This window comes from Mus caroli, chromosome 8 (genome assembly GCF_900094665.2).
Source record: "Mus caroli chromosome 8, CAROLI_EIJ_v1.1, whole genome shotgun sequence".
NCBI lineage: Eukaryota > Metazoa > Chordata > Mammalia > Rodentia > Muridae > Mus > Mus caroli.
In genome coordinates this window covers 97861934-97884750 of record NC_034577.1, presented here as the reverse complement: position 1 = coordinate 97884750, position 22817 = coordinate 97861934, and the positions used below count along the sequence as shown (strand labels likewise).

At 45.4% G+C, this 22817-nt stretch overlaps 1 protein-coding gene across 1 annotated transcript in view; it reads right to left on the bottom strand.

Annotated features, from left to right (window-relative positions):
- Tango6 (transport and golgi organization 6 homolog) overlaps positions 1-22817 on the bottom strand; it is a 171836-nt gene that overhangs the window by 92619 nt on the left and 56400 nt on the right. Inside the window, exons 13-14 of the mRNA XM_021169882.1 lie at positions 19540-19995; positions 14354-14411 (exon numbers count right to left, since the gene is read on the bottom strand). Coding sequence (XP_021025541.1) covers positions 14354-14411; positions 19540-19995 — 514 coding nt within the window. The remainder of the gene's footprint in view (positions 1-14353; positions 14412-19539; positions 19996-22817) is intronic.

Genomic DNA, 22817 nt, shown 5'->3' with positions numbered 1-22817 from the left:
GAGATCTGGCGCCCTCTTCTGGAGTGTCTGAAGACAGCTACAGTGTACTTACATATAATAAATAAATAAATCTTTAAAAAAAAAGTTTTATTTATTTTATTTGTATGACTATACTGTTGCTCTCTTCAGACACACCAGAAGAGGGCACCTGAAATCCTATTTCAGATGGTTGTGAGCCACCCATGTGGTTGCTGGGAATTGAACTCAGGAACTCTGGAAGAACAGCCAGTGCCCTTAACCTTTGAGCCATCTCTCTAGTCTCAGAACTTTGTTTTTTAAAGACTTATTTCAGGGTTAGAGAAATATTCATTGGTTAAAAAAGTTTGATTCTCTTGTAGGACTCAGGTTCAGATCTCAGCACACATAATTATGGCAGCTCACAGCCACCTGTAACTCCAGCTTCAGGAGATCTAACATCCCTGGCCAACTTAGGCACCTGGATGCATATGCTCTCTTCTGCTCTCCTTCCTCCTCCCCTTCCTCCCTTCCCCTTCCCCCACACACACATACCATACTACACACATACACACACACACAGCCTAAAGAAAGCATAGGAAAAGACCATTGATCTCTCTCTCTCTCTCTCTCTCTCTGTATGTATTCTGTGTATGTGAATATGTGTGTATTTATATGAAGGTCAGTGGTAGCCCCTGGCAGCCTCTATCATTCTCTGACTTTTAATTTCTCTCCCTTTACTTCTATGTGTAAGTGTTTTACCCTCATGTATGTCCTCTGTGCACTCTACATGTGCATGCCTGTAGAGGCCAGAAGAGAGTGTTGGATACCCTGGAACTAGAGTTACAGATGGTTGTGAACCACCTTGTGGATTATGGGAACCAAACTGGTGTCCTCTGGAAGAGATGCCAACTACTGAGTCATCTCTTTAACCCTCTAATTAAAATGTTTTAATTACATGCTTATTTATTCACTTTTCAGGGAGAGGGGGAGTCATATATGCGCCATAGCACACGTGTGGAGGCCAGAGTACAACCAGTGGGAACTGGTGCTCTCCTTCCACTGTGGGGGTTCTGGGGATTCAAGTCCGGTCAATGGGTGTGGCAGCTGGCACATTTAAAGAATAATCATGCCAGTCCCTTCTTATTTTTGAGACAGTCTCTCATTGAACCTGGCGCTCATCTATTTAACTAGGCTGACTGGTGGGTGAACTCTGGGGACTTGCCAGTCTCTGTCCATGCTCTCCACCCCCACCCCCCACACATTAGAGCTATAGATGCTTTTATGTGGGTCCTGGTGAAGATCCAATTCCAGGTCCCCATACTTGCAGAGTGTGTACTTTACAAACGAAGCCACCCCCCACAGCCCTCACTTCTCTTTTGGTTCCTATATAAAGTCAAGTCAACACTACAGGATTACAAATGTTGGCCACAACATGCAGAGATGTTCCTTGAAAAAGGCCTTCTAAGAAAAGAAACCTTAAGCCGGGCGTGGTGGCGCACGCCTTTAATCCCAGCACTCGGGAGGCAGAGGCAGGCGGATTTCTGAGTTCGAGGCCAGCCTGGTCTACAAAGTGAGTGCCAGGACAGCCAGGGCTACACAGAGAAACCCTGTCTCGAAAAACCAAAAAAAAAAAAAAAAAAAAAAAAAAAAAAGAAAAGAAACCTTAGCAATTACCCTGGCAACCTAATTAGACCTCCAGACCCTCAGGGTCTGCCAGTCTCTCCCTGAGGTCAATTCGTTCCCAGCTCACCTTCTTTCTTAGGGACCAGCGGAGGCATTCCTGATTAGGAAGCAAAACCAATTATCAAAGTATAAATCCAAATCTAAAAAAAGCTGGCACAATGAGCAGACACCATGTAGGGGCATTTTCCCACCACTGCCCAAGATCTGACAGGACTGGAGAAGGGAAAATCGATGCTTCGTTAAATCAAAAAATGCTAAACTTGTGACTCAGCAACAACAGGATCTATGTCAGGGTTAATAAAAGATGTAACTGAGCTTATTAAGTGTGTGAACAACTTCAAGGATCATCTTAATCACATCTGGTAAGGTTAGGTATTTTAATTTGTATTTGAAATGAAGGATAATGTAAGCTACTTGCTTTGTGATGTGGGCAAGAGAAGGAAGAGTGGTGACCCCCAGGCTGGTACCGCAGCACAGCTCCAGTGAACAGAGAATGCAAGCTAACTGGGGCTGCATCTTACTTATGGACTCTTTCTTTATTCTTTTTGATTTGTTCTTTTAAAAAAAAAAAAAAGGTCTCAACTTTAAAAAAAAAAGGGGGGTGGTAATTTTGAGGGCAAATTTTACATAGCGATTCTTCAGGGAAGGTCCTTACTGATTCCTTAATAGCTTACAAAGGAGACATTTGCAATGATTCTGCCCCACACTGTCTTACATTGGCCTTTTGCATGGATGCTGCCTTGCTAGAAGCTCATCTACAGGAACAGGAAGTGAGAGATTTGAAGGAAATTCTGGGAACCATGAAATCAAGGATGAGCCTGTTCATGTGCAGCTGCCATGGCCTGTTCTACTGTCTGTGAGAGCAGAGGCCCTAGGGACCTGAGGAAGGTGGGGAGGCACTGGTGGAGCCAGGATAAGAGCCTTGGGCTAGGGGGCTGACTGAGGACTCCATCATTCCTTGGCTATTGGTTCCTCACAGCCTTGTGGGGAGAAGCTAATGGAACAAGTTGCTTCTGGGCCATAGGCAGCCCTTAAGACCATGGGTGAGAGTGAGAGCAAGAACAATGAATAAGCACTGCCCTTTCAATTCAGAAAACAATCCTGCCACCAAACCATGGTCCAGGTGGGACTGGCAGGCACCTGGAAAGGTGCCCTGCAGTCTCTCGGAAGGCCGGGGTGCCTGCCTGCAAATGGCTCTCAGTACCTTGATCACCATTCCCCTTCACACCCAGCACACTCCCTGACAACCCACTGCCTACTCTCTCCTCTATCCCTGCCCTCTCTGGACCATCTTCAGACTTTTGCTTCCCTTCGGCCTCAGCTTCTTACTCCAATTGTTTCTAAATTCTGCCCCTGCATCCTTACACTCCCAAGAGTTTCATGAAAATCTACTCTTCTGAATTTCATTTTGTCTCGGTTTGTTTTGTTTTGTTTGTTTGTTTTTGTTTTCAAGACAGGATTTCTGTGTGTAGCCTTGGCTGTCCTGGAACTCACTCTGTAGACCAGGCTGGCCTCGAACTCAGAAATCCACTTGCCTCTGCCTACCAAGTGCTGGGATTAAGGCATGTGCCACCACTGTCCTGGCCTGCTCTGAATTTTTAAGTTAATATTTAAAGCATATTAGCTGGGGCTGGAGCGATGGCTCCATGCCTAAGAGGGTTTGCTGCTGCTCTTCATGAAGACATGAGTTTGGTTCTCAGCACCCTTGTTGGTGGCTCCCACCCTCCTTTAACTCCAGCTGTAAAGGACCCAACACCCTGTTCTAACCTCAAGGGTACTTGCATGCATATGTGTCCATATGTGCACGCATGCAAACTTTAAAAAGGATAAAATGGATAGCTGGTAAGCATGAGTATAATTTTACACTGTTGTGCAATGATCACTACTACATAATTCTACTTCAAAAAGAACCTCATGCCCATATGTCACACACCGTTCCGTCTCTCTCCCAGGCCCGCCCTAGGGACCACTACTCTTCTCTGATATCTATCGATTGACTTATTTTGGACATTGCACATAAATGGAATCATATGACATGTAGTTTTCTGTGTCTGACTTCTTTCGCTTATCAAGGTTTATTTACGCCCTAGCATGAATCAGTAGAATTCCATTCATTTTTATTACTGAATAATAATATCTCATTGTATAACTATACCAGATCTTACTTATCTCCCATCAGGTGGCAGGGGTTTTGGTTGTTGCTACTTAGGGGCTACTGTGTACAATGCTGGGCTTGTGTGTAGACTGCTTGCTGCTACTTCTTTTCAATGGGGCCTGTGCATGCCAGGTAAGCAATCTACCATTGAGCTATGTCCCTGGCCCTCACTCCTTTCTTCTCTCTGAAAGAGAATCTCATCTAGAGCTCACTATATAGAGCACGCTAGTCTTTAACTTTTGATGGCGCACCTGCCTCAACCCCCTAAATGCTGAAATTACAGTCACCACACCCTTCCCTTTCCAATCCTGCAGACCTTCAGAAGCAGTTGGGAGGGCTGTGCACCTGCCGTGTGGGCTAAGCAGCTATGGGCCCTTAGCCTCCCCAGCTCGCATTCAGCATTGTTGCTTCCCAACCCTATTTCAGGAGTCAATCTAATAGATCCACGTCTAACTTGATTATTGACTCTGCTGGTTCTGCTCTTTCAGAGAAGCCTGGAGAATACAAGCGGTGACTAAGTCACGAAGACTCAGCTTTCACAAATGTATTGATGCCAAGGCCTTGGAACTGGGGAGTCCTGAAAAAGATGAGTTCAGCTTCTCGCTCTCCACGCTTCCCTGTCTCTGGTCCTCAGACCCCACCTTCTGACATAGGATGGTGTAGCACCCAGGTCCTGCCCACTGATTGTCTTCAGATAATCAACTGATTCTCAACTTTACAGAACTGTAAGAAAATAGCCTCTGTCCTTTCTAAGGAAATACCAGGCCCAGGTATTGTTACAGTAGTACAAAACAGATGACCATATAAATCTGAAGCCTTCCCTGATGCTCCTAAGCAATGACAATAGCTTGTACCGAGAGCCAGTGAGCACTGAGGAAAAGGGAAGAACAAGTGGAGTGAGGGAGCGAGATGAGTCTCAAAGATCCAGAGAGAACCTCAAAAGTCGCACCCTACATTGTCAAATGGGCAGACGAAGACAAATGCAAGGAATCATGAGATCAGCATGCTTATATAGAGCTGGTTTATGACGGAACCACTGCCCACAGGCAGCGTGGCTCCTGTAGTAGAGTAGAGAGCATGGCGAGACTCAGCCTGGGGCTGAAGCATCCTCAGCACTGTGGCTCTCACAACCTTTGCCTCTGGCAGATGGCTTTTAGAACCAAAGAGACTTATTTTCAAATCCTCTCCTGTCACTTAGTATCCACTTCACTTTGGGCCAGGTAGTTAACATCTTTGAGCCTCAATTCCCTCATTCTGAAACCTGCAGGGTTGCTGTGATTGACAGGCACTCAGTAGGTGGTAACTTTACACAACCTACTGCCATCTCTCTGACATGATAATTATCTGGGCAATCTTGAAAAGTGCAAGTGATTGTGAAGTGGCTATTATTCTCTTCCTTATAGATAACAGTACCAATCTGCTAAGTTCTCTGATATAAATCTGAATATTGGTTTTTGACTGACAGAAGAAACCACTGGTCAGGAAGTCTAAAAATAAAGCTACTATGAAACTTAAGTATTTGAAATACCCGCAACCCCCAGTGTGAAAGAGGGGGTGTAGGCATCATGTAGACCCTGAGAACGATAATAAGATAAAGTACAAAAGATTAGGAATCTGCAAAAACACTGGTTCCAGCTCCACACTCCTCTAGCTTTTGTGAGTACCAGCAAACCTTCATTTAAGAAGTTGTTAGGGCCTGAGACAGCTGTCTCTTGTGAGACTATGCCGGTGCCTGGCAAACACAGAAGTGGATGCTCACAGTCAGCTAGCTATAGGATGGAACACAGGGCCCCCAATGGAGGAGCTAGAGAAAGTACCCAAGGAGCTGAAGGGGTCTGCAACCCTATAGGTGGAACAACAATATGAAATAAGCAGTACCCCCAGAGCTCGTGTCTTAGCTGCATATGTAACAAAAGATGGCCTAGTCGGCCATCATTGGGAAGAGAGGCCCCTTGGTCTTGCAAACTTTATATGGCCCAGTACAGGGGAACACCAGGGCCAAGAAGTGGGAGTGGGTGAGTAGGGGAGCAGGGGGGGAGAGGGTATAGGGGACTTTCGGGATAGCATTTGAAATGTAAATAAAGAAAATACCTAATAAAAAATTGGAAAAAGAAAAAAAAAGTTGTTAGGGGCTGGTGAGATGACTCAATGGGTAAGAGCACTGATTGCTCTTCCAAAGGTCCCGAGTTCAAATCCCAGCAAACACATGGTGGCTTGCAACCATCCATAATGAGATCTGATGCCCTCTTCTGATGTGTCTAAAGACAGCTACAGTGTACTTACATATTATAATAATGATGATGATAATAATAATAAATATATATAATTACATATATAGAAGAAGAAGAAGTTGTTGTTGCTGTTGTTGTTGTTAGAGAGCCAGGCATGATGGTGTACATCTTTAATTTCAGAACTAGGAAGGTAGAGGCAGGTGGATCTCTGTAAGTTTAAGGCCAGCCAGGTCTACATACTGAGTTCTTTGCTAGCCAAGGCTAAATATAGTGTCTGCCTTTAAAATAAAAAAAAAAAAAAAAAAACAACAACAAAAAATGATTGGTAGAGTGCTTGCCTAGCCATGGTTCACTCCTGAGCAACACATAAACCAATCTGACATGGGGACATATGCCTGGAATCCTAGCACTAGGGGAGGAGGAGGGAGGAGTCAGAAGTTCAAGGCTATCCTTGAACTTCAAGTCTAAGGTCAGACAAGAGTCCATAAGGCTCTGTCTCAAAAAAATAATAAATAAGTAGATAGACAGACAGACAGACAGACAGATGAGTGATAGATATATAGACAGATGATAGATAGATAAAACTATAATGCTTTATTATATTTCAGGATGACTGATGGAGTCCAATGTTTTTATCCATGTTATTTATTAATATCGATCAAAAAGTGGAAACAGCTCAGCTGTCCAGCAGCCGCTGCAGGAGACACATGTGGCTGTTCCGCAGCTGATTGATTCCGTGCCTGAGTAAACACTGGGAATCACTGACATCTGTCAGCACTCTGCTTCCCTTTTAGTTGTTTTGTTCTGTTTTAGGGAGTTTATTTGTTTTGTTGTTGTTTGTTTGTTTCTCTGTGTAGCCCTGACTGTCCTGACACTTACTCTGAAGACTGAGCTGGCCTCACAGATCCCCCACCTCTGTGACAGAGTGCTGGCATGTGCTATCACTAGCTGGCTACTCTTTTGTTTTTAGGCTAACAACAAGGGGGCTGGAGAGATGGCTCAACTGTTAAAAGCACCGGCTGCTCTTACAGAGGGTCCACAGTCACTTCCCAGAACCCACATGGTTACCCACAATTGCCTGAAACTTCAATTCCAGAGGGTCTAGTGCTCTTCTGGCCTCTGCAGACATACATATGATGCACCAACATACATGCAGAAAAACCACCCACACACATAAGTAAAAACTAAAGCAAACAACAGGATCAATTTCTACTATTATTTGAAAAATTCTAGAACAACCTATGAATCCTAGGAGGCAAAGAGCAATCTCTCAGGCCCAGAAGATGGGGGGTGCTAACTACCACATGTGACGAACTGACTTAGCCTAGAACCAATACACTGGATGGAAAGAGAGAACAGGCTCTCTTACAGATTGTATACACACACACACACACACACTCTCTCTCTCTCTCCCATATATATTCTCTCTCTCTCTCTCTCTCTCTCTCTCTCTCTCTCTCTCTCTCGTGCACGGGATTAAAGGCGTGGGACACCACTGTCTGGCTTCTCTCTTCCTCCCTCCCTCCCCGCCTCACACACACAAGCACACACACACACACGGGCACACACACACATGCACACGCACAGAGAGAGAGAGATGATGTTAAAGATACAAACAACTCAGCTGTTTATCAACTGATGAAAAAATAATTTATAAAAAAAAATGAGCCATGTTATAGTCAGGAAGAACCTTAAAAAATAATTCTCTATGGAAAGAAAAAACAGGGGTCTGACTCCATTGCCATATGACTCCATTTATGTGACTGTCTAGATCAGGCAATTACTGAGACAAAACGTAGCTCGGGGGGTGGGGGGTGATGAGTTGTTTTTTTTTTTTATTAGATATTTTCTTTATTTACATATCAAATGCTATCCCGAAAGTTCCCTATACCCTTCTCTCATCCTGCACCCACTCCCACTTCTTGGCCCTGGCATTCCCCTGTACTGGGGCATATAAAGTTTGCAAGACCAAGGGCCCTCTTTTCCCAATGATGGCCGACTAGGCCATCTTCTGATTCATATGCAACTAGAGACACGAGCTCTGGGGGTACTGGTTATTTCATATTGTTGTTCCACCTATAGGGTTGCAGACCCCTTCAGCTCCTTGGGTACTTTCTCTAGCTCCTCCATTGGGGGCCCTGTGTTCCATCCTATAGCTGACTGTGAGCATCCACTTCTGCATTTGCCAGGCACTGGCAATAGCGTCACTCGAGACAGCTATATCAGGGTCTTTTCAGCAAAATCTTGCTGGCATATGCAATAGTGTCTGGGTTTGGTGGCTGATTATGGGATGGAGGGGTGATGAGTTTAGTGGTGTGATATAGCACTTGCCTGGCATATGCAAGGACAAGTATTACAAATTAGAAAGAAAAAATGTCCATCAGTAGTTGCTGGCAGTGACTCATACAGGTATAGGATAATAAAAATATCCTAAGATCAGACAGCAGTGATGGCTGGCTGTCTCTCTCTCAGTGTTGTGTTGCTGTGAGGAGACATCACAACCAGGGCAACTCTTTAAAGGAAAGCATTTGGTGAGGGCTTGCTTTCGGCTTCAGAGATTTAACTCCATCGTCATTATGACGGGTAGCATAGTGGCATGCGAGCAGACGTGGTGCTGAAGAAGGAGCTGAGAGTTCTACATTTGAATCCATAGGCAGCAAGAAGAGAGAGCCACTGGGCTTCTGAAACCTCAAAGCCCACCCCCAGTGACACACTTCCTCCAACAAGGCCACACCTACCCAAACAAGGTCACAACCAGGTAGCGCCATTCCTTGATGAATAAATTCAACTTTATGAGCCTATGAGGCCCATTCTTACAGAAGCCACCACACTGTCCAAATCTTTTGTGTGTTGGGGTATCTGTGTATGCATATTTATGTTCCCATGTGTGCATTTGTGTACTATGTATGTGTGAATGCATGGAGCAGTCAGAAGTCAACATTAGTGTCTTCTTCAATCTCTCTCCACCTTATTTTTGAGCAGGGTCTCTCACTGAACATGGCACTCACCAAGTCAGCAAGGCTGGATGGGCAGTAAGCGCCAATGAGCCACCTGTATCTCTTGCCCAGTGCCAGGAACAGACAAGTGCTTCCACCTCAGCTTGTCTTACACACTCTTGGAAATGGTACTTGGGTCCTCAGGATCCCAAGGTGAGCATTTTACCAGCTGAGATGTCTCCCCAGACCCCCCTTTTTTATGGGGAAAGGAGCTCAGAAAGACATAGCTCAGGCGGGCATTAGATTTACTTTGTAGCCAAGGGTGACTTTGAAAAGTAGAACCTCCTGTCTCGCCTTCTCAAATGTGGGGTTACATCTCTAGATACTAAGAAACACTGACTTGCATTGTTTACAATTTGGGACATTTTAGAAATGTAAATTACATCTCAAGTGTAAGTTCTAAAGGATGAGGACAGTGTTTACTTCCCTGCTCATCTCAGGGCTTTACTGAATACCTAAGGAGAGACACTAGATACGCGATCAGTCCTCAGCTAGGCTCTACAGAAACCCGATCAGAGCAGAAAGAAATCTTCCTGTTTCAAGGACATAAATGGAGAAGGCAAACTTCACAGGACTACATTCCAAATTTCCATGCCAAATCCAATAAGATGACTCTTCAAGGGAGAGAGAATTATTTTCAGCTAATGGTTTCTTGACTTACTTTAACTTGAGGTAGAAATTGGAGCCTAAGACAAAGGTTGGTGCCTAGCAAGTCAAGGCTTGTACTTCTGCTCAGTTTGAAACTCTGTAAAAATCTTGTCATCTTTTTATACTCCACTGCCCCCCCACCCCACCCCCTTGCCTTTTGCCTTCACTCCCTTCGGTGCTTTGAAAGAAATGGAAAAAGAGAGGGGATGGGAAGGGGATGGTTTGTCTGGGCATGTCAGCGCCTACATTCCCTTCCTTACACAACAGCACACTTTCACTTCCTATGCCTGGCTCAGGGTATGGGTTTCTCTCTCTCTCCTTCCTTCCTTCCTTCCTCCCTCCCTCCCTCCCTCCTTCCTTCCTTTCAGTTTGTTCTAATTGTTTTATCCAAAGGCATTTTGGGCCTAAGCGTGAAGCTCAGTGGTAGTATTATGCCTTTGCTTTGTTTGTTTTTGGTTTTTCGAGACAGGGTTTCTCTGTGTATAGCTCTGGCTGTCCTGGAACTTGCTCTGTAGACCAGGCTGGCCTCAAACTCAGAGATCCACCTGCCTCTGCCTCCTGAGTGCTGGGATTAAAGGCGTGCGCCACCACTGCCTGGCTGGTAGTGTGCCTCTGTAGCACGCAAGGGGCCCTGGATTCAATACCATCCTTCTCCTGAAAACACCACTGCAGCCAAAGATTCTTTTGACGCTGAGAGGGATCACATGAACCCCTGAAATGCAGGATGTTCAAGGGCAGTGACTTCGAGGGCATCTGAGCAGATCTATCATAGCTGGATACATTGTCTGGCTATAAGAGTTTGCTAAAGAATATCATTCATGTATTTATCACATTCATTACTGAACAACAAAACTGTCCTTAAAGTCCTACAGTGCAGGCTAAGGAAATGGCTCGGGAGGTAAGATGCTCACTCGCCACGCAAGCGTGAGGACCAGAGTTTGAACCCCAGATCCCACATAAAATCTGGGTGGATATGGCAGCCACCTGTCATGTCAGCACTTAAGCAACAGACAGAGAATCCCTGGGGTGAGCTAACCAATCAGATTAGTCAAGTCAGGAGGCTTCAGGTTCAGCTAGAGAACTTCTGGCTTCCTCATGCATGTGTACATGTGCATACTTATATATATATATATGTGCATGCAGTACACACACCCACACACTAAAACAACTGCCAACCCCTCAACACATTAGAGAACAACCAAGGACATAGCTTAACTCCTATTTGGGGGAAAGGGAAGACTTTTACTTTGTATACATTTCCTTGTCATTGAAAAAAAATTTTTTTTTCACTATTTGCAACGTGGTATCACTAAGTAGCCCTGGCTGGCCTCAAAGTCACTATGTAGACCAGAAACTCACAAAGATGCCTCTGCCTCTCTGTGACTCTGTGCCTCTCTGCCTCCTGATGCTAGAATTAAAGGTTTGTGCCACTACCCTCAGCATGGAACTCAGCAACTTTCAACACAGTTTTCTGTCTGAAGCAGCTGCTGGGACAGTCAAAATACTAGCACCTTCCCGGGATGAAGAGCAGACATGCAGATATTTTTCCACAAACGTCAACTTTATTCGGAAATTTAGTTCTCCATGGGCAGACAGCACACGTAGCTGGAATTCTTAAATCAGGCAAGAATGGCTATCTTCTGTATGGATGAGTTTACTCAGTCCCTCTCTGCTCACTGCCTTTACTGTAAACAGAATTGGTGTTGTACAAACAACATTTCCAAAGTATCACTACGTTGAACAGAAAATCCCCATGGAGCCATGTAGGCAGTCTACAAGAAAGAAACCTGTACAGGCATTCACAGCCCCCAAAGCGTCTCTAGTACCCCTTGTCCCGAGGGGGGAAGCAGCTTCTTGGAGTGAGCTGGGCCTGTGCAAGTGGCACTGACCACACAGGTGGGAAAATTCATCTCCTGCTTTTCTTAATGGGAAACTCACCTAAGGCCTTGGCTTTTAAGTACACAGTACAGGCACCAAAAACATCAATTACTCCAATCTGTCCGTCCTGGGGAGGTGAGAACAGAAATTCTACATCTTCCTACCTGCCCTGTTTTTCATCACCAAATTAGCTACTGACTGATTAGCACACCAATTAAAACCAGTGAAAACACACAAGACACCACAGCTGCAGTTTTTATAGCTGGTCCCAGAGGCCAATGAGCTCAGCAGGTTAACCAGCCAAGCTTTTCCCAAGCTGCCAGGCTGCCACAGTAGAATAGCATGACGCTGCTTCCAAAAACCCAGCCCTCAAAATGGAAAAGCAAGTCTGTGAAACACATCTTCTCCTTGGAAAAGCGCAGGTGACTTGGCTTCTGAGACTTACATTTAGAAGAGTCTCAAGTTCTCCATTCATTGATTTCTCTGGTTTCCATAAGTGTCACTTCATGCCCTGTAGCCTCATGGGGCCTCATGGGGCCTCCTGTGCCCTGCTGAGCCCAGCCTTGTCTGACCTCCACAGCTGCAGGTCCATCACCTTTTCCGGAAACTCTCAACTCTCCTAGCTGTCCTCCCACATCCTGGATGGTCACTTTGTCTTTTTTCTTAGTAACTCAGCTAAGTGTCTCATATGGAGTAGCCCCTCAAGGCTTGTTTGCTGTAAAGAAAGAATTCTTAAACTCAGGCCCTCACCACTGTACTCTTTCTCCTCTGTGCTCTCTTAAGCTTCAAATATTGTCTGTATAGAGCAAGCCCAAGTTGCATTAGGAACATCAAGCCCATAGGGGCCTGGATGTACCGTTGTGTTTGTTGTGGGCCCTGCTTCTAGGTAAACAGAACAGCAGTGTGAGGATCTGTACTGTGGGTACCAGTCTGCATCCATGCCCTTCACTATTAGACTCAACTGCCGGTCCCACTGCAGGCACAGAGCATCGTCCTCATCCCTGACTAGGCCACATGACTTGCTTTGGCCAAAAAAAATGAAAGAGAAGTGGCAGGACAGCTGTCCCTCGAAATGCCTCTAGCATTCATGCTTGTCTTCTGACACCTCTGACATCGATACAAGAACAGGCCACTGGACGGGGACAACCAGGCGCTCGTGCCTAGCACTGCCACTGTATCTTCCTCATGTGACTGGGTAATATTGTCACATTGCTGGGGCTGGCAATAAGCTTCTGGGCGTACCAGTGAGGGAACCTCTATGTTCAGTTAGCTGAGGTGGGAAGAGCCACCCTAAATGTGGCCAGCACCATTTCCACAGGCTGGGGTTCCCAAGAAACAACAAGAAGCTGCCAGTCCCCCTTTTCCGCCTCCCCTGTGGATGCGGTGTGACCACGCTGCATGGATGCTTCACCTCCTGCTGTCCTGCCTCCCGCCATGACAGATGGACAGACGGATGGACAGACGGCGCTCTCAAACTGTGAGCCTAACAAATACTTCCCTTTGGAAAGGTGCTTATTTGTTTGTTTGTTTATTTATTTATTTACGTTTGTCAAGAATGTTGTAGCAATGAGAAAGTAACTAATGTACACGCTGAGCTCCATCTAACTCCTAAGAAACTGGAGCCCAGAAGCAGTGACGTGTACGCCAAAGTCTGTTCGGCTGAGGGGCAGGTGCACCTGGGCCGTCTGCCTCCAGAGTCCCAGCTCTTGGCACCAAAGGAAATGGCTAACTCTAGCTGTCTCGTGGTGTGATCCTCATCTTTTTGAAAAGAGTCCTAACTTTCTATTTCCCTCTAGGTCTGGAATCTATAAACCAGTAGAAGGTAGTGAACAAAGAATCTCAGGAAAGAAATATGATGATTCCCACGTTTCTTCCCCAGTGTGAGGGTTCAAACCAGAGCCTTGGACATGCTACACAAGTGCTCTACCACTGAGCTGCATTCCAGATCCACATGTTTGCGTTTTGTTTGTGACACCATGCCTGGCTCCATATGCCTTTTAGAAATATTTTATTATTTATGTGTAACGTACATGGGTATGTGCATATGTGCAATGCCCAAAGAGGTCAAAAGAGAGCATTAGATTTTGTGGGGTTGGAGCTATAGATCTCACTGTGGCTTCTGTAAGAGCAGCATGCTCTCAGACGCTGAGCCCTCACGCCACCCCGTAACTTTTTTTTTTAATAAAGAAATATTAAATACCTGAAGCTGAGGTATAGCTTACTAGTGTTTACTTGCGTGAGGTCCTGGATTTACTTCCCAGCACACACACCACACACACACACACACACCCCAAAAACAAAAACAAAACAACCCACCAAAAGTGATAAAACAAAGAAACCATAAAAATTAAACCATTTGAAAACACAAAAAAACTTTGTAGCTTTTTTTCTTTGTGCATGCATATGTGCATACTTGTGTGTGTGTGTGTACGTGCACATATATGTGGAGGTCTGAGGACAAACTTGCAGGAATCAATGCTCCCCTTCCACTATGTGGATCAGGGGATTAAACTCAGGCTAAATGGCTGTGCCTTTACCTGCTGAGCTACCTTACTGGCCCCCAGTTAACATTATAAGAGTTCGTGTATGAACCATTCTTTACCTCTCTCAATGGAAGGAAATAGCATTTCATCTATACAGTGACAAAGTAAACATGAAACATTATTATTGTGAAACTTTCCAGGAATGCTATTATCACTCAGAGCGTCCCACTTAGGGAGCAGAAAGATGGACAAATAGCCAGTTGTGTCTTGTGGTTGTACCCCTCAAGGAACACGATATCATCTTTGTCCATGTTAACTTACCCTGAATTGCAGATAGATACACAAAAGAGTCTTCATGCTCCAAGTTCTCCAGGAATATCTGGAAGTACAAAACAAAATAAGACAATCCTCAAAGAGCAAAAGAGATGCAGAGCCCTTTTTCTGCTGCCTATGAGAGATACATGCTGTTCCGCTTGGTAGAAACTGGTCTGACACAGAACTGTGTGAGGAAAACTGTGTATTTGCTTGAAGTTTAATAGTTTAAAGGGGAAGGGTTGGGAGAAAACTCCTTGAGGTCATCAAGCCCTCACTAGTCATGGCAATCAACATGTATGAGAACAACCAGAAAGTAAAAACCTGGTGTGCAAACCTAGCAGCCTGAGCTTGATCCCTGGATCTGGAGCCCATGGTGGATGAAGAAACCAACTCCCAAAACTCAACCTCTGACCTGTACAAGCACACGCGTGCTCACACTCACACATAGACATCATACTCACACACAATAATAGCCATAAAACTTGGGGTGGGGTTGGGTTGAGACAGGATTTCTCTGTGTAGTCCTAGCTGTTCTGAAACTTGCTTTGTAGACCAGGCTGGCTTTGAATTCACAGAGGTCTGCCTGCCTCCGCCTTTCCAAGTGCTGGGTTTAAAGGTGTGCACCACCATGCCTGACTCATAAAACTTTTTAAAAAGAATAATTCTCAACATTCTTCTGTGCTAGCCCATGGACAAATTGTCAACACAAGTGGCCAGATACAGAGAGTCTGAGCCGTTCCCCTGAGCTAACACGGCATATGGGATTCCAAGGGAGACCACGATATTATTACAGAGGCAATTTTATGTCTATTCTACTTTTTAAGTATCTTGCAAATCGTAGCCCTTTGATGGACACTGCTAACAAACTACTCTCATTCCTTGCCAAACTTGGAAGATACTGGGGTGCTGCCTAGAAAACACTCTGATGCCATGTTAAACTTGGGCCCTAACATGGGCACAAGGGAAAGGCAGCGGCATGTGCCCACGCTCCTCCTGCTTGCTGTGGAGGGCTGGTAGGAGGGCCTGCTCACATACCGCGCCGTGCCCTTCGCTGGATGGTCTTGACTTCGTGGTGCTGGTATCTACCCTACCGAGGGAGAGCTGAAGATTGGTCTGTATGGGAAGATGACGAGGTTGGAAGATGTCGGGATTGCATATGGAATGAGGGAGACTTCATCCAGATTAACAGCCATGAGGAGAAGTAGATATTTTAAACACTTCACAGACAAACACTTGGCAGGTATCTCAGCTAGTTTCTGTCATCTGGAAAAGGAAAACCTCAACTGAGAAAATGTCCATCATCAGATTGAACTGCAGGCAAAGCTAGAGGGCATTTTCGTCATTAAGAACTGATGTGGGTGGGCCCAGGCCATTGTGGGTAGGGCCGATCCTGGGCAGGTGGTTCTGGATGCTGGGAGCAAGCCAAGGAGAGCAAGCCAGGAAGCAGTACGCCTCCACAGCTTTTGCATCAGTTCCTGCCTTCGTGGTCCTGCTCTGAGCTTCTGCTTTGACTTCCCCAAAATGGACTGCAACTTAGGATATGCAAGCCAAGTAAGTCCTTTTCTCCTCAAAGTTGCTTTTGGTCATAGCAATAGAAACCCTTCCTACCTAAGAAAAGAAGTCTAAAAGGCAGAAGAGAGGAATGAGAGGGTTATAAAATATACATGTCAGGACAGCAGAAGGGGTTTTATCTGGGGTAGAAGGGGGTCAGCAAGAGTCCAGAGAGGGATCAGGAGGCCAGATGTGAGAGGTGAACTGGCTAATATTGATCATCAGCTGCATGAGGTTCAGAGTCACCCCAGGAATAAACCTCTGGACACATCTGGGAGTTACTTGAGGTGGAAGAGCCACCCTGGCTGTGGGTGGCACGACTCCATGAGTCGGGTCTGGGAGTGAATCAAAAGGGGAAAGGAAGCCAGTGATTGGCTGAGCAAGCAACGGTGGCTGTTGCGGAGGAAGACGATCTGATCTGAAACTGTCCCAGGAACTGACTCCTTACAATCTGTCCTCCAAGCCCCACATACTCGCTGTGGTGCCCATACGTCTCCCCTATCCTGCCATACAAAATAAAAATGTAAGTGTAACCGAACATGCTTGTGTGTGTAACCAAACATGCTTGCTTATTTTTTTTTTAAAGAAGAAAGGAGCTGTCTGCCTCCTGCTGCAGTACAGAGTGAGCAGCTAACACCATGGCTTCTACCATCACCGACTACTTACACACACACACACACTCTCTCTCTCTCTGTCTCTCTCTCTCTCTCTGTCTCTCTCTCTCTCATTATTTATTTTATGTAAGTGAGTACATTGTAGCTGTCTTCAGACACACTGGAAAGAGGGCATCGGATCCCATTACAGATGGTTGTGAGCCACCATGTGGTTGCTGGGAATTGAACTCAGGAGAGCAGTCAGTGCTCTTAACCGCTAAGGCATCTCTCCAGCCCACAGACTGCATTCTCAAACTATGAGCCAAACCGACCCTCTCCTTAAACTTCTTGCCCAGTGTGTTATTACACCAATGAGAAAAGAAACAGGGGACAAATAAGAAGAAAATATAGCTTTTGTTCTCTTGGTCTCTTGCCTTCTTGCTCCTGCTCTGTTGCCCCACCCCTTCTCCATCCTCCAACACCCCCACACACACACATGCTCATGGCCGGCCTCTACTTCTCTTCTTCTCTCTCTCTCTGTCTCTCTCTCTCTCTGTCTTTCTCTCTCTCTCTCTCTCTCTCTCTCCTTTTCTCTTTGCCTCTATTACCCTCTTAGCTCCCCTCCCTATGCCCTAACTAAAGTCTATTCTAAAGTAAAAAAATCAAAACAAAAAAAAAAGAGAAAGAAAAAAATATAATGATACAGGAATACAAAAATTTCACAATAAAACCTATTTCCTTTAATGATAACCAAAAACTAATTTAAAAAATAAAGGGGACAGGAGTGTGGTGACGCATGCCTGTGATGCCAGCACTTGGTAGGTAGGAGGATCAGGAGTTCTAAGTCGGTCTGGGCTACATAAGCCCCGCCTCCCCCATCTTTAATTCAAAAATAAGTCTGGCATGATGGGACATGCTTGTAATCCCAGCCCTTTGGATACAGAGTGAAGAAGATGTGGGTTTCAGGGTTTCAGGATTACCCTTGGATGATGGACCAAGTTCAAGAACAGCCTGGGGCTACCTGAGACCATCTCAGAAAAAAAAAAAAAGGAAAAGAGAGAGAGAGAGAGAGGAAGGAGGAAGAGGAAGAAGAGGGGGAAAGGGGAAGGAGGGGGAGGGAGGGAGGGAGGACGGACTAAGGGCTGGGAAGATAGGAAAAACTTCTGCTGTGCAAATATCAAGACCTAAAGATCTTCCGCATCCTGTTTCAAAGCTCAGCACTTGTAGGAGGAGACAGAAGCATCATATAAGCTTGCCAGACAGTCAGCTTAACCAACTGGTGAGTCCCAGGTCCAGTGAGAGACTCTGTCTGAAAATAAGATGGAGAGTGGTAGACGAAGACACCCAATGCTGACCTTTAGCCTCCAGACGTGCAAACACACACCTGCGCGTGCACACACACACATACACGCACATATCACTCTCTCTCACTCTCTCTCTCTCTCTTTCTCACACACACACACACACACATGCATGCATACACACACATATCACTCTCTCTCACTCTCTCTCTCACTCTCTCTCTCTCTCTTTCTCACACACACACACACACACATGCATGCATACACACACATATCACTCTCTCTCTCTCTCACTCACACACATACACACACACACACACACACACACAAATAAGAGAAACATTTGTGGAGTATCCCCATCAATTTACATTTCTTATTAAAAATCACCAGCAAAAGGTGGTGAACGTTGTAGATGAAGATTACATGCAGTTAAAGGAAATTGCAATGGTGGTCCCAGCACACACGTCTACATGGTGGAAATTGCAATGGCGGCCCCAGCACACCCCAGCACACACATCTACAGCAGCATACTAATGGATGGTTAGGGGACGAGAGCTACTCAAAGAAGATTTGTGAGTTTCAATATTATTTCCCTGACAGAAAGTCCTTGGCATGTGTCTGTGTTTCATCTGCAGGATGAAGAGAACACATATTACAGCTGTGAGGATGAGAGACAGTTATCAGTGAGATACATGGCTTGGCCCAAAAAAGGTATTCAATATATAGTTTGCAAAAGAGCAAACTACAGCCAGGGCTATCAGAGAAACCCTGTCTCTAAAAATAAAACTAAAAAAAAAAAAAAAAAAAAAAAAAAAAAAAAGAGCAAACTATACAGTAGTTTCAGTACCATGCTAAATAAAACACATGTTAAAAAAAAAAAAAAAATAAAACACATGTTTTCCACCAGAGTTACAATTGCAGTCTAAGGACTAGACACATGGCTAGATCACCGCCATCACTACCAAGACTCAGAAGGGTTGAGGGCTGTCTTGAGCTCTGTCCAGAAGACTGGTCCCAGGCAGTAGTTTCCAGGCCCACACTCAAGTCCCAAAGATTTCCACAAAAGGAAAAGATCCTAACGAAGCAGTGTGCACACTGCTATGCCAGTCTAGAACACCCAAGACAACTTTTTTGCTGTGATGGAGGCAAAAAAGAGGAGGAGAGCCAGTTAGACCCAAAGCTCCTCTAGAAGGGACCCAGTCAGACATGGGGTTTACCTGGGATGGGTACCATTCCAACTCGGGGAGTTTGTTCATGCTAGCCCACTGCCTGTCTTTCATATGCTAACACTTGGCTGTTTAGCTAAAGCTAGATGAAACTCAGCCTTGCCCACCTTTTTTGTTTTTTTGGGTTTTTGTTTGTTTGTTTGTTTTTTCCCAGTTACCCATCACATGGCTTATATATAAAAATCCTGGCACTCTGCTCAACACCCTTCCTATCTTAATCTGACTTTTCAACAATTTAAATTCCTGGAGGATAATCCAAGAGAGTGCTTGACATAAATCAATGTTTAAAACATACCCGAGTTGGGCTGGTCATGAGGGGACACACCTTTAGTCCCAGCTCTCAGGAGGCAGAACAGGTGGATCTCTGAGTTCCAGGTTAGCCTGGTCTATGGAACAAGTTCCAGGCCAGCCAGGGATCCACAGTGAGATCCTGTCTCAAAACAGCAAAGGCCCTGAGTTGAATATTAGCCCTGGGCAGCTGCCTGCACCAGGTCCTGTGCCCGGCAGAGTCGCCTGCTCACCTGGAGAAGCTTCCTTTGTTCCTCCAGGGCCCTGGCTTCCCTCTGCTCTACCCAGCGGGCAAGGGTGCGGAGCGCAGCAGCCCGAGTTGGAACCTGGGGATCACAGGCCGATAAGAGAACCTCCCGGAACTGTTGTGTGGTTATGTTTCCAGGTGGCTGGCTTGTAGCAGTGCAGGGCCCACTGGAACCTTGGCCTGTTCTGGGGGGCTTCTGAGCTCCTTCTGTGGATATGTCGCTGGTTTGTTGCTGTTCTTCTATTTTCTGTCCCGGGTCCTTTTGGTTTAGGGTACTCTGGGCTGCTGTGCTGACAGCATCAGTGGAGAAGGCTCCATGAGTGGAGATGGTAATTCGGAGATCGGCGGCGAGTTCTTGGATGACAGGGTCAGGGTATGTGTTAGAGACCCTCTCCAACAGAGGCAGCAGCTGCTTCAGGACTGCAAAATCACTTGACTTCAACTATAAATATAAATATAAAACTAGTAGGTTAAAAACTAATGTGGACAATGTTACCAAGAGCACAGAGGGGCAACAGTCACATCAGGTTCATGATGCACTCCGCACTGCCCCGGCAAACATTCAAGAGCTATTTGCTACATAATTGCAGCTAACAGGTATTGAACACACTCTGTATCCCTGAGGGAGAGCGCCCATTAGTTCCTGCATCTGAAACAGACACTTAAGGAAAATGTCCAGAACTGTCAACTGGAACACAGCTGATTGTAAAGTCAAGAGGTTACAATCCTGACAGTGTGGCTCATGCGTGCCATCACGATGGCGAGCTGGAGCAGGAGAACTACCCTGAGTTCAAGGCTGGACTGATCTACATAATGAGTTCTAGAATAGCCTGTGAGCCTGTCTCAAAAGAAAAATAAAATAAACAAAAAGTAATAGTTTGGCATATAAAAATTAAATTATGCCTAAAAGCTATCCTTTACTGCTGAGGGACCAGAGCTCACAACCCAGTTCCCACACAACAAGCCACATTTTCCATGCATCTCTGTAATCCCAGTTCCAAGTTCAGTGAAAACAGGAGGATCCCTGGCTTCTGGCATAGCAGAGAAACTGTGAGCCTTAGGTTCAAAAGAAGACCCTGTCTCGACAATAGGTAGAGAGTGATACAGAAGGATACCTCATACCCTGCTCAAGTCTCTGTACACACACAGGTGCATAAACACACGTGCATACACACATGAACACACACAGGTGCATACACATATGTGCATACACACATGAACACACACAGGTACATACACACACATACACACACAAGTGCATACACACATGTACACACACAGGCGCACAAATACATACAAATAAATAATAAATGTTTTTTAAAAATACTGGTTTCTGCTAGGTTTTTGGATATTGGCAGTCCTTAAAGATTCTAGATCTTTTTGTTTTGATTTGTTTTCAAGACCGGGTCTCTCTACAGAGTCCTGGCTATCCTAACTCACCATGAAGACCGGACTAGCCTTGAACTCACAGAGATCTGCCTGCCTTTGACTATCGAGTGCTGGGACTAAAGGTGTGTACCACCATACCTAACCAGATTCTAGATCTTTGAAGCATTTATCTCAATGCTGTAGTCCTTTAAAACAGGCATTAAAAGAAAACAAAAAGCAAAAAACCTTTCACTGGACACTGGTAGCAACAGAAATCATTTCATAAAAAACTACAGAAGGCTCTGAAAATCTGTAACATTTATAAATGAATACAATGAAGACAACTCCATAGATAGATGGATTAATCTCAAAAGCTAAAGGCATTGGAAACAAATAGTCTGTAGCTAACTTAAAGATCGTTTAAAAATTACTTGTATTTATCATGTGTGTGCATACATGTATTCGTGCATGCACATGGTTGTGGCACACAAGTGCCTGGTCATGCATGAGCAGGTCAGAGGGCAATCTCATGGCGTCAGCTCTTTCCTTCCGCGTTTACACAGGGCCAAGGGACTGAGCTCAGGTTTTCAGGTTTGTGCAGCAAACACCTTTCGCTCCTGAGCCATCTTGTTAACCACAATTTTTAAAAAAAAAGATGTAAAATTAGGGGCAGAGCGGACAGCTTGGTGGTACGGCACTCGTTATGTAAGCGTGAGGACCTGAGTTTGAACCCCCAGCATGTGTAAAACGCTGGGAAGACTGCACATGGACCTGTTAGTTATTTCAGGGCTAGTGAGATGATGAGAGACTGTCCCAAGGGACTAGGCAGAGAATAATAGAGTAGACACCTGAGATGTCCTGTAGCTCTGGATGTGTGAACGGTCGTGCAGAGATGCAAGCTAAAGTGAGGGCTAAAGCAAGGGCTTAGCTTGCACAGGGCCCTGCTTGAAGTTAACTGCCCATCCTCAGCAAGGGCTTTTGCTGGCGGTGACCATCTACCTACCATAAATGCTTGAACTTCTGGGACCCGTGTGAGTTACCTAGAGGATAACAAGCTCTCCTTTCCCTGTAGCAACTCATGACTAATGCTGTCCTCACACCCATGGGTTATGAGGTATGAAGGGTGCTCTTGTAAAGGAAGAGAGCAGTGTTCTTAAACCTTTAAAAGTCTACGCCCTTTGATAGGTTAAAAAAAAAAAAAACAAAACCCACTCCCTCCTTAGTTTAAAATATTTTCCTTTCTTCTTGCGTCCTGCCATTTGTCATCCACCCATGCTGTTTATTAGCTGCTGTGGCAGGCTCGGCTCGCTAACACCGGGTAGGAAACAGGAAGTGCCTGCTTGAGGCAACCACAATTAAGAATGAATGATGTTCTATAGAGAGAGTGTCCAGCCCAGTGAAGCATTCTCCTTGTGGAACGAACAGACTCTAGCAGGGGCTCCTACCCTCGGCTTCCCCACTCTGGGGTAGACCTCTAGTTTGCCCACCACTGTTCCACACAAGTCTGTTTTGCTATGGTTCTGATATGTTCATCAGCTACACCTAAAATATAGGCATATGCTTATAACAATGGGATTTTTTGAGATTTATTTTATTTTATGTTTGCCAATGGTTTGTCTGCATGTATGTCTGTGTACCTCATGAGTGCAGTGCCTCAGAAGGCAAGGAAAGGCATCAGGTCCCCTGGAACTGGAGTTACAGATGGTTGTGAGGAGCCATGGGGGCACAGCAAACCAGACCCATGTCTCTAAGAGCAACAAGAACTCTACCTCGGAGCCGTCCTCAGGAGAAAGTTTTTATAAATGAAGTGTTTAAACATTGGCCTTTGACAAAGAAAGGAAGATAGGATGGACGGACAGAGGGAAGGGAAGGGGAGGGAAGGGGAAGGGGAGGGGA